The following is a 16,674-nucleotide window of genomic DNA, read 5'->3' on the forward strand; positions in this document are numbered from 1 at the left end:
TTTTTTTTGAGGCTTGCAATTTTCCTTTTTTTTTTGAGGCTTGCAATTTTCGTTTTTTTTTGAGGCTTGCAATTTTCCTTTTTTTTTTTAGGCTTGCAATTTTCCTTTTTTTTTTTGAGGCTTGCAATTTTCCTTCTTTTTTTTTTGAGGCTTGCAATTTTCCTTTTTTTTTTTGAGGCTTGCAATTTTCCTTTCTTTTTTTTTTTTGAGGCTAGCAATTTTCCTTTTTTTTTTGAGGCTTGCAATTTTCCTTTTTTTTTTTGAGGCTTGCAATTTTCCTTTCTTTTTTTTTTTTGAGGCTTGCAATTTTCCTTTTTTTTTTTGAGGCTTGCAATTTTCCTTCTTTTTTTTTTGAGGCTTGCAATTTTCCTTTCTTTTTTTTTTTTTGAGGCTTGCAATTTTCCTTTTTTTTTTTGAGGCTTGCAATTTTCCTTTTTTTTTTGAGGCTTGCAATTTTCCTTTTTTTTTTTTGAGGCTTGCAATTTTGCTTTTTTTTTTTTGAGGCTTGCAATTTTCCTTTTTTTTTTTTTGAGGCTTGCAATTTTCCTTTCTTTTTTGAGGCTTGCAATTTTCCTTTTTTTTTTGAGGCTTGCAATTTTCCTTCTTTTTTTTTTAGGCTTGCAATTTTCCTTCTATTTTTTTTGCTCAACCAACACTCTTACACACACCTCCACTTTCTTTTTTGCCTTCGCGTTATGGGTTCGAGCCTGCCTGCCTAAAACAACTTTCTTTTTGCTCAACACACACCTCCAAACACCCGGGCAACGCTGGGCACCCAAGCTAGTTTAAAGATAAGCAGCAAAATTGTTGTTTTTTTTTTAATTTTTTAAAGTTCATTATTTTGATTGGTTCGATTTGATACATTACTATTTGGAGGTTATAATATTTTTTGCCAACCTCTAACAAATTGTTTAATAATGATAATAACTTTAGAAAAATAAACAATTCTATTTATAAAACATAGGAAAACATGGTCAGTTAAACAAATTTAAATAAGATTATCATTTGCTTATATACAGGGTGACCAAAAAAAATGGGCCCCAACTCTAATTAGGCCCCGTTTCTTAGTGTTTTGTCTGAATGAAATAAAACTTTGGTCATAACCAGTTTATTATATTCGAAACATCACATCAAAACACTAGGGTCTTCAGCCTTTTTTTCTCCGTTGAATGTAAAATGCTCAGAAAAACAATTGAATGTCCTCTGTTTTCTTTTTTTTGGGGGGGGGTCACCCTGTATTACATATCATAGGAGACATCTGTCTTTAACTTTTAATGGAATTTTCCATTTTCCTGCTTAATCTAACTTTATGTGAAAAATGCCGTTTTAAACATTATTTTAATACACCCACGTCTACATCGCTACAGAGTGGAACGATAAAAGTGTCGCTCTAAAGAAAACAACACTACAGTTTTATTTTAAAACTTTTATTGAAAAAAATCAATTCAGGTAACTTGATTATGTAGTAAAGCTGACATCAATTCAATGTAGCCGCCTTCAGCCTCAATCACCACCTCGATACAGGTCCGGAACTGGGAGTTTGCCTTTTTCACAAGCACTGGTAGGAGCTTGGTGAATAATCGGTGGACGGTGGCAATCAAGTTAGCTTTGGTGTTGTGGAAAGTCATGTTGGTGATGTTCTCGACGTATGATTAAATGAAGTAGGCCAGCGGGTTTAGATCAGGAGAGGAGGGGGGCCAGTGAGAAAAGGGTACAAAGTCGTAGCACTTCTTCTGAAGCTAACCTAGGTCTCTTTGGACTTGTTGGACAGTGCCAAGTCCTGCTGCCACATCCAGAGTCTGCCAGCAGCCATCTGATTGCACCAGGAGATCACCACACTCTTCAGCACATCCAGGTACACTTTGGTGTTGACTTTCAAGCCGACTTTGAAGATGTGAGGTGGCATGATGTGGCCCTCACTTGAGACCACACCAGAGACCATAACCGTGGTCCAAAACTTTGTTTTCATCACTCTGGGCACATCCCTGTTATTTGATGCATTTTGATGGCGGTGGCAATGGTCCTATTGTCATAACTTTTTTTTTTTTTTTTTTACACAGTGATCACCACTTATCAAGGCCCGGAAGCCACTCAGGGATAAGGGTTATTGCAAGTACATTACGTTAGTGAGGAGATTTTATGAAGTGTTTAATTAGGGGGGCGGTTCATTAGGAACTTGTTAACATTAGACTTGAAGACATCCAAGTTGTAGTCCGGAGGGAAGCAGGCAGACGGAACAGAGTTCCACAGGCGTGCAGTTCTAAGAAAGAAGCTTTGCTCATGAAATCCGCGTTTTGATTTAGGCACAGATATAGAGTGGGGAAAATTTTTCACAGTGGATTCAGCTAGACGGGTGTTTTTCGTGAAAGATTGGCGAGGGGGGACCAGGGATTGGAGTTCAGACGAGCACCTGCCATGAAAATAACGATAAAACAAGGATAGGCTCGCAACGTCTCTTCTGTGGGAGAGGGGTTGCAGGGTAGAGAAAAGGGCATCCCCCACTAAACCACGAAGTCTATTTTGTACTCTGTCAAGGCATGATAGGCTGTTTTTGGCAGCTCCTGCCCAGATATGGCAACAGTATTCCATCCTTGGCCGTACTTGGCTTTTATATAGATAGAGAATTGCATCAGTAGTGAGATATCTTCTGGAGCGGTAGAAGGATCCCACCATCTTTCCAGCGACCTTGGCAACAGACTTGATGTACGTGTTCCATTTCAGATCAGGAGTAAAGGTCAAACCCAGAAGCTTGTCAAAACACGGGGCCTCACCCAGACGAGAGCCATCCATCACAATTGATGCCAGCTGGGGATCAGAGCGTTGATGATGTAAGGATAGGAGTTTGGTTTTGGATGCATTAAAGGTAACTAGCCACATCTTCCCCCACTGAACCACACGCTCGAGATCAGAGGAGAGAGAATCCGAGAGAACTTCGTCATTTACAGCCTTTGATGTGTTGCCGTAGATGGTCGTGTCATCAGCATAGATGTCAACGAATGATTTAAGTATGTGTTTAGGGAGGTCATTGATGTAGATCAGGAAGAGAGTTGGGCCCAGTATTGACCCCTGAGGGACTCCAGCATTTATATTGCAGGCCTCCGATTTTTGTCCATCTACCACTACTCTTATGAGCCTATCGGAGAGAAATGATTTAATGATTGAGAAAACATTTCCAGTTATACCGTAGCTGGAAATCTTGTGAAGTAGACCCTTATGCCATACCTTGTCAAAGGCCTTTGATATGTCAAGAGCAATTGCCCTAGAAAGGAAGCCTTTGTCAAGAGATTCACTAATCCTGTGGGATATAACCGTTAGCACATCTGCGGTAGATCTTGCAGAGCGGAAACCATATTGTGTGTCACTAAGAAGGCTATTCCTGCTGAGGTGGTTGACTATTTCTCTATTTAATATTGATTCCAGCAACTTACTTACTCATAACACAGAGAAGACTTATTGGTCTGTACTGAGAGGGAGATGACTTATCACCTGAATTCTTAAATACAGGGAAAACTGATGAGGTCTTCCAGGGGGTCGGAAAGCACTTCTCCTTAAGGCAACGCTTAAATAATTTCGTAAGTATGGGAGCAAGTTCTGGTTGAAGCTTTTTTAACACTATAATTGGGATGCCATCAGGGCCAGTTGCTTTACTGGAATCTAGGTTTTTTATTAGTTTGGCGACCTCATGCACGGATATTTGTATGTTACCTAGCTTGTTCTGTGTTATAGGAGGAAATATGGGGAGTTGATGGCCTTCGTCGCATAGGTTAGAATTAGCTGCAAAGTTCTTTGCAAATAGTTTGGCCTTGTCTGACGCTGACGAGATAACCTCTGGTCCATTGATAATGGTTGGGATAGAACGCACACTTCTGTTCAGGATCCTAACTTGGATTGGTAGAGAGTAATGAGTTGAACATTGTGTCACTTTCAGACATGATAGAAGGCTTCTATCGCTCTTGAGATTTGTACACAGCTGGCCAAATTTTAGATGATCGGCAAAAAAAAAACCCCCAAAAAAACAGTTTTGATCAAACGGAAATGTAATTATGTTATTATTTCTATGGAGACAATTTTATCGTTATCCACCTGTACATAGGTAAATATGAACATAGAGGATGCACATAATGATAGAAATAGATACGTGTGAGCAAAATAGCAATCGCAGTAAATTGAAATGAATTAATACATACAAATTTTCAAAGTGGTCAACAGCCAAGGACACAGGTTTCTGGAGGTGCGTAGCAATAAGCGTCGCTCTGTACTCGCCACTTAGTGTACTTCGTTCAAGACGAGGCTTGGCACCAATGTTTGTCCAGAAAAGAAATCTACAGAAAAAATGAGGGTAAATTTGCAGCTTTTTTTTTTTTTTTTTTTTTTTTTTTGCAATGTAAATTAGAACTTTTCATTTTTCAAGTGAGACAAAAATTTCAATAAGTTGTGACTTAGATTAGCGCATGATTCCGCTGTGCTATGATAAATTTACTGTTTTTCCTTTTCAATCTCTTCAGATTAAACAAAATCTTCAAAATCAACAATTACTATTACACATTTATTTCAATTACGTATCCAATATTGGACTTATTTTTAATTTTAATCACATTTGCTTGAAATTAATAATATTACTTTCAATTATTAACTGCACTCAGTGCCATAACAACTAAAACACACTTGTTTTTGTTTTCGATTTTTTTTTTAAATATTTTGATAACATTCTATCCTTTTAATGTCAGCATGAAATATTTTTTTAGAAAATATTCACAGGCAAAAAGAAAAGTTGGATTTTTTGGACTATTTATTATCTATTTCTAGTTTCATCTTGATTGTTATTTTCACAACGTTTCTGGTGCTTGACGTAACTGATAAAGTACTTGGTAAAATTCAGCCACAGTCCCACTTTCACTGCAGATACAGTACATAAGACAATTCAGTATTCTCTCTCTCTCTCTATCTCTCTCTCTCTCTCTCTCTCTCTCTCTCTATCTATATATATATATATATATATATATATATATATATATATATATATATATATATATATATATATATATATTTGTAGTAATCGACATACAGTCCTGTTTCGTTGTATCACAACTCATCATATATATATATATATATATATATATATATATATCGCTCTCTCTCTCTCTCTCTCTCTCTCTATATATATATATATATATATATATATATATATATATATATATAATTTTCTATACGGATACACAAAGAAACAAGTCATAGTGGATAAAGTATTTGTTAAAATTCAGTTGTAAGTTACACTCTTCTGGAGGTTGAAGGTTCAGTCCTCATTATGGACAACACTCAAAATAAAATTGCGAATTACTTCGGACTTCTACTCAGTCATGGCTGGCGGAATGAGAGCATGATATCCCCATGGATGTAATAAAGGGTTCCATTCGAAATTCGGTGCAGATTCTCTCTTATGACAATATACACACGAAGAAGGTCAGAGGTTACATCGATTGAAACGTAGTGAAAAGAGCATACAAGATGAGAACAGTAGTCCGAAAAATCCAAATAGTATGATTAATCAATCCTTATCTAAAAAATTCAGAAACATAAAAAGAAAAGTTCTTCTTCTCTTTGGAACGATGCGTGCATAAGAATTGGCTTACCCTTCTGCTGGGTGGACGGCAATTCCAGCTGGATAATCATTTATCCCCAAGTCAATCAGTTCGTGGACTTGTGAATGGAAAGTGGCAATTGAGGCAACCATTATTGATTGGTAAATGGTGTCTGTCCAGTAAACCAAATTGGTGACCCAGTCGACTGCAAGAGCTGAAGAGAAAAAAAATTTTTTTTTTAAATCTTCTTGTTTAAATGTTATATATGTTTAAAATATGAATGTTTTGTATTGCATGTGTATTTCTTGTAATGTATCTGGAAAAAAAAACAAGTGTTAGTAGAAAATTTTATTCTTTTAGAAAAAAGAATTTTCTTTTCTAAAAGACATTTTCTATTCTTATACAAATAAGAAATAGAGAAAAGATATAAACATTCATATTTTTGAACTGTTTTTATGCACACACAGATATATATATATATATATATATATATATATATATATATATATATATATATATATATATATATATATATATATATATATATAATTATATATATATATAATATTTTATATTCATATTTTTACATTTTTTAGCATAGCATCTGCAATCTTATGGTCTATTATATGGTACAATTGAGAAAGATACCAACCGTACTTTTTGAAACATCAAAGACAAACTGATTGCCTGGATCAAACTGTTTTGACATCTTGTGAAAGACGTCATGAAGACAGTATGCTAAAAGTACAGATCTCACTTGGATGATATTCCAGTGAGCTTTATTTGGGAAAAGATCCTCTCAGGGACGCACTTTGAATTTTGAGGACATCAATTTTTTCTTTCTATTCTAAAAAGTATAAAAATTGTCTTCTCTAGGCTACTAAACACATACCACTCTCGTAGACTTTCGTTGTATAATAGTGGATATATCAGGTAGTGTTTATTTGGTTGAAAAATATTTGTCTGGAAAAATTAACTTGGTAAGTCATAAACAGGATGTGTTATAGACAAAGAGGTTAACAGATTATCTTATACATAAAATAATCTCGATTTTTCCTTTGCCACTAGTTTCAATAGGAAATAAACCGAACACTTCCAAAACAAATCTTCCCTCCCATCACTTCAAAGCATGTTTCATAAAACTCTGTATACATACGATCTATGTTTAAAAATTATTACATTTATCCCCACAAAATGCCCTTCTAAAATATGTATTCCCACAAAGATGGTAGCAAACACTTTCATTCTCTATCCAATTAGTCCTCCCACTCATCTCACGTAACCACCTGGAGATTATTAAACAATACAATTATTTGTATAGCGTTACAAACTTACAGAAATCCATAACTGCTATGAACAGACATCTCAAAATTTTCACATTAAAATAACATCATGATTATATATATGCTTGCTGCATTAAATACTTCAGTTAACTATTCTCTACATAATCTCCTTTGCCGAGATTTGCTGATTTAAAAAGTCATTATCACCATGTTAACTATTCTGTACTTAATCTGCTTTCCCGTGCAATACCAGGACATGATCAGCTAGTAAATTATATTTGGAGAATCAGAAACTGGAAGATCTAGTCTTATGTCAGATGAACAATTGAAGAAGAAGCAGTTGCTATGATGGGAACAATGAAATAGGCAAAACATTTTGTAAAATGTTCTGACAAGTTTGATAATAAGCCATAAACTAATTTCTTTGAGCTTTCTGAAAACATCTTTGAATCATATACCTATCAGTTCACATGGACTATGGAATTGGAATCCATAGTTCATGTTTCGAATGGATACAGAAGAACAAATCTGTAGCAGCCGACACTCGTTACAAACACAGGCAGAAGCTAATTCTCATGATTCGAGATTTGAAATCCATTTCCTCCTGGCTTGTCCAATCACAAGCCAGCTCTCAATCACGTGACCGATTACATGAAGGGCGAAATCTGAAACTCTCAATCCTTTTTTGATCCTGACCCTGCCGGGCAGTGGACATTAGCCCGGGCTTTTGCCCCAGGCTGAACGTGAGTACTGCAAGCTAGCTATGGCTCTCTTCAAGCTCACATTTATTTCCACATGCGGTACCCTAATGAACATTCTTTATCATGCTAAAGACACACACACACACTCTCTCTCTCTCTCTCTCTCTCTCTCTCTCTCTCTCTTTCTTACCACGAGACACTAACCCTTTGCTCTGTCTCTACTATCAGATGCACGCTCCTACATACATGAACACACTGAAGTCTTTGCCCTTTTTTTATCCTTTAATCGGCTTCCTTTGTCCCGGCGACTACTTTTTTTTTTTTTTTTTTTTTTTTTTATTACATTTTCACCCAAAACAAGGTACATTGCCACTTTGTTGTAGGGGGCTACTATCAGGGACATAAGCATCAGGGGTACTGTGTAGGAAGTTGGGCAGCAAGATGTCGGTTTACATTGCACTTGAACTTCTGCATGTTAGTACAGTCGGGGAAGCAGGGACCCGGAAGGGAATTCCAAAGTTTAGCTGTTCTGGGGAATAAACTACTGGAGTAGAAGGCTCTCTTGCATCTAGGGATCTCTACTGTGAAGGGGTGTGATTTAGCTGCTTGTCGGGTTTGTCGGAGGTATTTACATCGAAGGGGCACGTGGTTGCAGTTCGTCAGAGCATTCGCCGTTAAAGTACTAGCTATAAACACGTGTGGACTGAGCTGTTCTCTCCTCAACAAGCCGGCAATATATTAATTCTATCTTTACACAAGAACACTTCAATCTACGAACACGTTTCTCTCTTCTACTAACGCTATTAACGAAGATAACAAATAAAGTTGTTTATTAATATAGAATGAAAATCCATTTCGTTGTCTCATTTCTATAAATCGCATGTGCACAGTCATTTAATCTTAGGTTTTATGTGCTTCCTACACAATGCCTCTACTCTACCCTAACGCTAACCGCTTCCATCGCCTTGAATCCTGCTTTAATCCTACAAGTCACCATCCATTCACAGCCTCCGCAAACTATCTACATAGGACATCTCAGAAATATATAAAATTTGAGACATTCTCCAAGCTCTCTCCAGCTAAGTCAACATCAACTTGAGAGTCCTAAAAAGATGAAAGCGGAACGCCCACAACATTATTTTGTGGAAATAGCTCCAGACAAGTAAGGTAGCCACTTAATGTAAAGAGATAAAAAATACTATTTTAAGATGAAAAACTAGCCAACGATAAATGTTAAATGGGAAACAGCATTTTTTCCACTTTGTCAGAAACATCGCTCATGGAATGTGAGGATTAAAGGACAAAATACGGGAAGCAAGTGTTATGCAGCTGCTGAAAGTAAGCCCAATGTCTACTTTATACGAATGACCATACGAAGTTGTTAAACTAAATTCTTATAAGTAAAACGATAATGAAAACCTTTTCATTTATTTGATTTCAATGTTTTAAACAAGATAGATGAAATACCTTTCACTTCCGAGGACGTCCCTTTAAAAATATTGTACTGACTTCCTTGTCCATCAATAAACTTGATCCCCTAAAAATACAAGCATTTCATTATATGACAAAAAGAGTTTAAAAATTGTAAATGTATAGAAATCGTTGTACATTCGGGATAATGCAAATAATATTAGTTTCATCGCAAACTATAAAATCTTCAGAAAAAAAATATCAAACAAATAAAATAATATCCGTATTCTCATTTTGAATGTCATTTTCACAATGTTTTGGTCGATGTAACCTCCAACTTTCTTCAAGTGTATCTTGTCGAACTCAGGGATCTTTCTGTCAAACTCAGAAATCTGTACTGAATTTAGAATGGAGCCCTTTATTTAATTCACAGGAATGGTTTGCTCTCGTTCCGTCAGCCATGACTGGATAGAGGTCCTAAGTAATTCACATATTTTCGGTTGCCCAAACTGAGGATTGAGTCTTCAACCTTCAGTAGAATGTCACTTTTATACAGTAGAACCCAGGGATACAGTGGTGACCTTAGAATAAGTTTTTTCAGGTTACGATTTGGAATACAATGTTTTGCCGACCCCTGCATTACTGTATTTGCTCCGCCTTATAAGTTATTTGTATTATATGTATTATATACTGTACTGTATTTTGTTACTAATTTTTAATATGTACTGGCTTATAGTACGTAAAAAATTAGCGATTTTACCCAACAATTTGGAGATCCTTATTGCTCTTATTTTTCAAAACTGAAGATTTTTAAGTGTCCTAAATTATCGATTTATCATCTATTTGTTTATACTGTGCATAATTCAATCAGAAGAAACTGATGTAAACTCGAAGTCATCACTTTCATTTTACATATTTTCTGAGGTCCTTGAAACTTAATTGATCCTATAGAAAATATCTTTTTCAAAACAGTCATTGGTGTTTTAAAGAAAACAAGTGAAGCAAGCATAGTCCCCCCACCCTTTTAGCCCAAAAGTTCCCAGGGGACGTCAAACCCTGGTGAAAATAAACAAACGGTGCAGTTTTAGGCCTTGACATATGTAAATTTGAATTCTGCACCATGCAAAACTGCTAAATAGACATACACAGAAAATTTTGGATGAATATTGTAAAATAGTCCCAAAAATGAAGTGTTTTTATTAGCCCTAAAAGAGCCCTTGGGGCACACCCAAAAGTTATCGCAAAGTATAGACAAGCAAAATTATATAGAAATCAGTTAGTTACAACTTTCCAGAGAGTTTATATATATATATATATATATTATTCCTTAATTGGAATTCATTTTTGAGATGAGCATTATATATATTAATTTATTTTTATTTCGGACTACTAGTCTCACCTTTATTAGTTGTTGTTTTCCATTTTTTTATTGGATTGTTTATTCACAACGTTTCGGCAAACTAATTCCTCTGCCTTTGTCAGGTGGTAACCATGACGGATAGGAACTTCGAATCTCCTAATTGCATTCTCAGTCATCACTGCCATCCGTAGTTGTTGTCGTCTCACCACATTTTTGGCCAATTAACCTCTGGCACGCTTTGGGTGGGATTGAAACCGCTATCTTCAGACAATGTTCATCTGGAACTGTAGAGATTCAACGTCTCTATCAACTGCGCCACGGGCCCCAAAGGGCGATCAAGGTTGGATTCTTTGATCTTATAAATCCACATTTATTATCTGATCTTCCATAGTCGGGTCCGTACCGATTGGTATATATATATATATTATTCCTTAATTGGAATTCATTTTATTATGTTTAATGTTTGTGCAAAATTTCAAAAAATTCCAAGGTGTAGTTATTGAGAAAAGTGTGGACAGACGAGCGGACGAATGGACATGGGTGAATTTACAGGTCCACGCTCCTTTTGTCAGGGGACCAAAAATGTATATATTTATTAGAATTAGATTGTAGAGAATGAAGTAATTTGAAAGCAAGAATTTTAGGACACGAAAATAGAATCTTCTGTTCTAAAAAATAGGGACAATGTTTCGTTTGTTTATTAAATCGTTTTATAAGAAAAAGAATGAATATTTAATACCCCTTTTTTTTATTAAAATAAATATTTCCCTATTTCAAAAAATAATCATTGTCCCTCTTTGTCAAAACAGAATATTCCATTTTTTTAGGTAGTATATGCTTTTAGCATCCTAAATTCTCGAGTGACTGTAATTTCTCATTACCACTATTATTTTTTTTCTCTTCTTTGTTACTTGGTTGATTTTTACAAAAATAAAAAAACAATATATATATATATATATATATATACTTGTGCTTTTGGATCCATGTTCTCCTTTCATTTTCCTCCACCGTATACATGCATGCTTTGTATTTATTTGTCATTAACACTTCCAGTTATTACTCAAAGAGTATAGGATCATTAGACCATAGACAGTTCGGTATCACGTGGAGATTTTCCCCCATAAATTTTCATTTGATGGGTTTGAGCTGGGTGGTGCATCTCCCTACCTGCGTTTGTGCAGATTTCTGATTAAAGATATAATAGTCAATCAGTACAGTACGGGGCGGTTATAAGATTTTCTGCCACCCTGCCTACTGGCATCTGTTAACCTTCAAAATTCCAAAAAGCCCTCAAAATATTTATTTTCATATAACTACAACCAAGGGTCTAATTTTAGATTGCTGCTATTTGTCCTAGACTTTCATCTTAGTACAGTATTTCTATACATACACAGTCGTTCGTCAAATATTTTTCAAAACAAAAACGTATAATTAAAATTATTAAAAAAATTGTTAAATTAAATTAATTAGCTACGCAAACAAATACAACAAGAAATTTAAATGAGAACATTTGAAAACCTGAAAACGTTATGAAATGATAAGATTATTTTTATTTACTTTTGTTGTTGTTGTTGTTGTTGTTGTTGTTGTTGTTGTTGTTGTAGAAGAAGAAGAAGAAGAAGAAGAAGAAGAAGAAGAAGAAGAAGAAGGAGGAGGTCCGAATTTTCGCCAAAAAAACATGGCTTTATCAAGGAGAGGATAGTCCGATGTAGTTTTGTTGTCTTTTTCTTCACAATTTTGTTATTAAGAGGTCGAACCTTCCAAAGAGAAAAAAACGTCTTGTGTCGTTGTTGTGTGAAATCCGTGGATGTAATTGCTCGGTTTAAGTGCAACATTTAAGAAATGGAGAGTCACAAATTTAAAAAAAAACATTTTTTTATATAAATGTAAATGAGAACATTTGAAAACCTGAAAATGTTATGAAATAAAAAATAATTTTTATTTACTTTTTTGTTGTTGTTAATAATGTTTCAAAAATAGTTTTGAAAAATTTTTAATAAATTTATTCGTAAATTGCAAATAATGCTATAAATTATTTTTGTGAAAGATTTGCTGCAAGAAATTGGTTGAAAATTTACAAACAGACTTTTCACACATTTTTTCTTTTTTTTTTGGCTAAGTAAGTAACTCTATCAAAATTCAATCTATCGAGAAGTTCCCTCTCTATGGAGAGGATTGCCAAGTCTGTAAGCCTTGTCTGCCTCATTGTTGATCGAAATTATGAACTTCAGTTTTGAGAAAAAGTGCTCACAGCTGGCAATGCTAATAGGTCGAGTAAGGAAAATACGTAGCAAGATCACAATATTAAGGACAAAATCCGCAAGGTGCTATCTCTGTATGAAGTTCAAAAGTTCAAGAGGTTAATTGAGTTTATCTTTTCCTGAAACTTTCACAAAATACTGTAATCTCTTCCCTTCAGTAAAGAATTCCTCTTTTCATATATCTTCATCAACTTCATCAAGCTGACAATCATAATTATCATCAAGCAAATTTGACAGTGTAAGAGAAGCGTATTTACTTGCAAGATCGTGAACTTGTTGAAATCTGCAAGATATTTCTTCAGTCAACCTGTCTATGACAGACAGCATTTCCCGTGTCAATATCAAACAAACCCTAGCATTGCATCAGTCAATCCTTCACCATCCATTTGTTTCTTTTTGTGGACATGAAGCTCCATGCTTATCCCCATCTCAGAGCAGTTTTTTGGCTCATCTATTGCAGTGTCCTCCATCTTTTCTCTATTCTGAAGAAGGCAATCTCTCAACACCGTCAGCCTGACAGAACTTTGCTGCAGATCCAGCCCTTTTGTTTGAAGATACTTTTGGGCATTATTGATTTCTGGGAGAATAGTTTTCCAAACGCTCAGAAATAAAAGAAACAGAAACTGAGTTGAGAATAAAAGATGCATTTTCTTCTTCCGTGAATTGTTTCGCTAATTTTTTATCACAACATTTACAGCATCTGCACGACTACTACATCTAGTTTCCACAGCCGCTTGATACTTAGACTGGTCAGCTGAATCCCAGCGATGTGTAGATGCAGAAAAGAACGAGAATAACAGGTACAGTATGCCAAAAATGTAACAGAGTGAACCGCTACAGAAGCTGCATATATACAAGCCAAATTTTTGTGCACAAATAGAGCTTTGGGGTTGATTTCGGAGATGTGTTTCTACACATCCAATTGGTTGCCTGCCATAACAGCAGCATTGTCAAATGCCTGGCCAATACAATCAACAATCTGAACCCCGTCGTTCTCCAGTTCTCTCAAAATCAGTTCAGAAATTTCCTCCACGCTTTTACCCTTGTCTTGATGATGAACCAACACATATTGTCGCATATAGATGCGAAAGGTTTGAATTCATTAATTTTATTATTGTCCAATTCATGTGAGGCTATGACTTTGAAATTATCCAAAATTTTGTTTTTGTAAGCACACTTTTTGATGACTCTTTGTAAACGTTGCCAATGCTATCTAAGGGCGGGACAAAAGTGAACCGGAAAAAAAGACACCGGACAAAAGCCAATCATCTAATAAAACAAACAAAACAAAAACAGATAAAATCCCAAATGAATCAAAAACATTAAAATCGCTTTTTAGATTTTTATTTTAATTTGATTGAATTTAGGAAAATTAGACATCGGAGAACTAATTGTGGCAAAGTATGAAAATTAAGCATCTATGGAATAAATGTTAACTGAAGATAGATTTTAAGACCATTCTTAAAGAGGATATAGTTTTGAATTTTCTAATAAAGTTAAAAATTTAAAAGAATCGGTTCTGGAATTAGAAAATAGGGACACATTTTTCTGATTCCAATACCTCCAAAAGTTCCAATTTTTTTATAACCTTTAAGACTCATTTTGCAGGTTTTTTGTTAGCTTTTATTTATTTTTACTTTTGTATTCTATTTTCTATTTTTACCCTTCTCAAAATGCCGCCCCCCTGGCACACGGACCATCCCCATCGTCCACTTGCTACGCCACTGAATCAGTATTATATGAGTTAATCCTATAAATTTAATCAACTAATCTTTATAATTGATTCTAATTCGAAAACAAGAAATAAAAAAGAAATTAAGAATAATAAAAAAATAAAATGGTAGCTTACCCATATTTGGTGACGCTTGGTATCAGCACCAACCAATATTTTGTCATGGAAATCACATGCCAAGTATGTCACATTCTTAGAAATGTGACTTGGTTTGAGTACTGAAATCTATAAAAAAAGAAAAGAAAAAGAGAAAAAAAAGAAAGACAAATATAATAAAATATTTGCATAAATTCCCAAATAAATTAATTTTATTTCTTAATTATTTCATAAATTTATTCTGTTTATTTGTATTCTTTTTGGCCTTTTGGCCAGGAGAAACGTGTAGTATCTGTTTTGATACTACACTTCACCTTTTATGTCCTCGATCATTGGAGGAGAAATCCTTCTAGACCGAGTATCCCTTTTTGAGCAGTTGGATTTTCCCCAAATTAAAAAACCGACCTTATGTCTAACTCTGCCCTCGTGATGGGGCAAGTAAATAGGAACTATTAAAGTTATATTCAACAATTATTTCCTTTATTAAGTCCACACAGTTATCGAGGCACGTAAATCTGTAAACAGCTGAATAATTATTTCTGAGCCATAGGGATTACTGTATAATGAATATCCATCATTTAGCATGTCTTGGCTTGGTATTACTTAACGCTTTAAAAATTATAATATTGAACTTCTGGGCAGTTTCATCATACCTCTTTTTTGTATTCATCCCAAACAAGATAATATTGAAACACAAGGGGCTACTGTGATTAATGGCTAGGTTTATGTGAAGACCTTAAGCGAAAAATTCTGTAAAAAGGTGTTTATTCACATTACATTTAAATTGCATGCATATTGATACAACGATGGGACAGGGCCTGAAACTTGGTAGACAGAATAGGGCCTAGTAGGTTAAAAACTGTTTTTGCATCCTCTCTAAGAGGAAAAGACTAGTGGTAGATGCAACATTCAGACGTAATACCAATGCTTCATGCATTAGTAAATAGTGGCTTTAGATAGATATAAAATACTGGCAAGTGCAGGAGGGAGCTCACCTATTTTTTTCAGCAAACGCGGCAGTATCTTCTATACATTTATTCCGATTCATGTTACTTGTAAATGTTGGCCTGAGAAGTTTGATTCTCAAGAAGTTTGATTCTCAGTCATTATCATTAGTGGTTGTAAAGGTTCCTTATAATTGTTAAAGTACAGGAGCTTTGTCTTTGTAGCATTGTATGTAACCATCAATTTTTGGCTTCATCCTCCTACAGTGATGTAATGTTCTTTGAATGTATGGCGATCGAGAATGACTTGGAGCTTTCTTTTAGCTAAGAAGGATTGGATTATATTAAATATTTGCCCATTAATATTGTACAAATTAATTTTTCTGAGAACACCTTCATGCCAGATTTGTCAAGGGCCTTGAATATATCACCTGCATTATCAAGCGTTATGGTACATGCGTTCAGAGATGACTTATGATATCTGCAGTAGAACAGAATTGCTTAAATCCACACTGTTAGTCAAAAAGAAGTTTAGCATTTGAGAAGAATTATTAATGACTTCGCCAAAATAATATATATATATATATATATATATATATATATATAATTATTTTCCATAATAATTATTAAATACCTACAGACACTATTGTTTTATCCTTCGGGAATCATCAGTACAGAGTGTCACGAGTAACACCGGTCAATAGATTCGAACCTGGCAACAGAAACCATCTCTAGCTCCATTAGCAAGGACCTAATCCATTTGGCCGCCATTAACCACGAGAAATACTGTTGAAATTTAAACTTATTTTTAAATGCTTTTTAACGTCTCTCATAGTGATCTAATCATTATATGATGATCTGCACATAAGAGATAAATTGACCGAGTTTATTTTAACTGTAAAGTGCTCAACGATAAGAAACGAGTTTCTTAAAGGGGCTGACATAATTATTTACCATAATAATTATTAAATACCTACAGATACTAGTGTTTCATCCTTTCAGGAATCATCAGTGTAGGGTGTCACGATTAACATTGGTCGATATATATATATATATATATATATATATATATATATATATATATATATATATATAGTCATCCACATCCACATACAGTACTGTTTTGCTGTTTCACATGCTAATGGTAATTCGTGTATCACTTCTCAATATGCTCAACTCAAGGTGAGGAGCATTATATTCATCCACATACAGTACTTTTTCGCTGTTTCACAGCTCATCAGTGCGGCTAGACAGGCAACTACCTCAAGCCAGGATTGAAACCCGATCGTCTGTACAGCAGTCAAGGCT

The 16,674-nt window shown here is 34.8% G+C and overlaps 1 protein-coding gene across 4 annotated transcripts in view; it reads right to left on the minus strand.

The window, feature by feature from the left end:
* LOC145277627 (uncharacterized) overlaps window positions 1-16,674 on the minus strand; it is a 171,076-nt gene that overhangs the window by 105,779 nt on the left and 48,623 nt on the right. For all 4 annotated transcript variants that reach the window (XM_080129183.1, XM_080129182.1, XM_080129185.1 and 1 more), the window contains 4 exons: window positions 14,444-14,551; window positions 9,031-9,100; window positions 5,631-5,793; window positions 4,188-4,322 (listed from right to left, as the gene is read on the minus strand). In XM_080129183.1, the coding sequence (XP_079985309.1) occupies window positions 4,188-4,322; window positions 5,631-5,793; window positions 9,031-9,100; window positions 14,444-14,551 (476 nt within the window). The remainder of the gene's footprint in view (window positions 1-4,187; window positions 4,323-5,630; window positions 5,794-9,030; window positions 9,101-14,443; window positions 14,552-16,674) is intronic.

The sequence above is a fragment of the Euprymna scolopes genome, chromosome 6, assembly GCF_053919585.1.
Source record: "Euprymna scolopes isolate OS-2025 chromosome 6, ASM5391958v1, whole genome shotgun sequence".
In the NCBI taxonomy this organism is placed as follows: Eukaryota; Metazoa; Mollusca; class Cephalopoda; order Sepiida; family Sepiolidae; genus Euprymna; species Euprymna scolopes.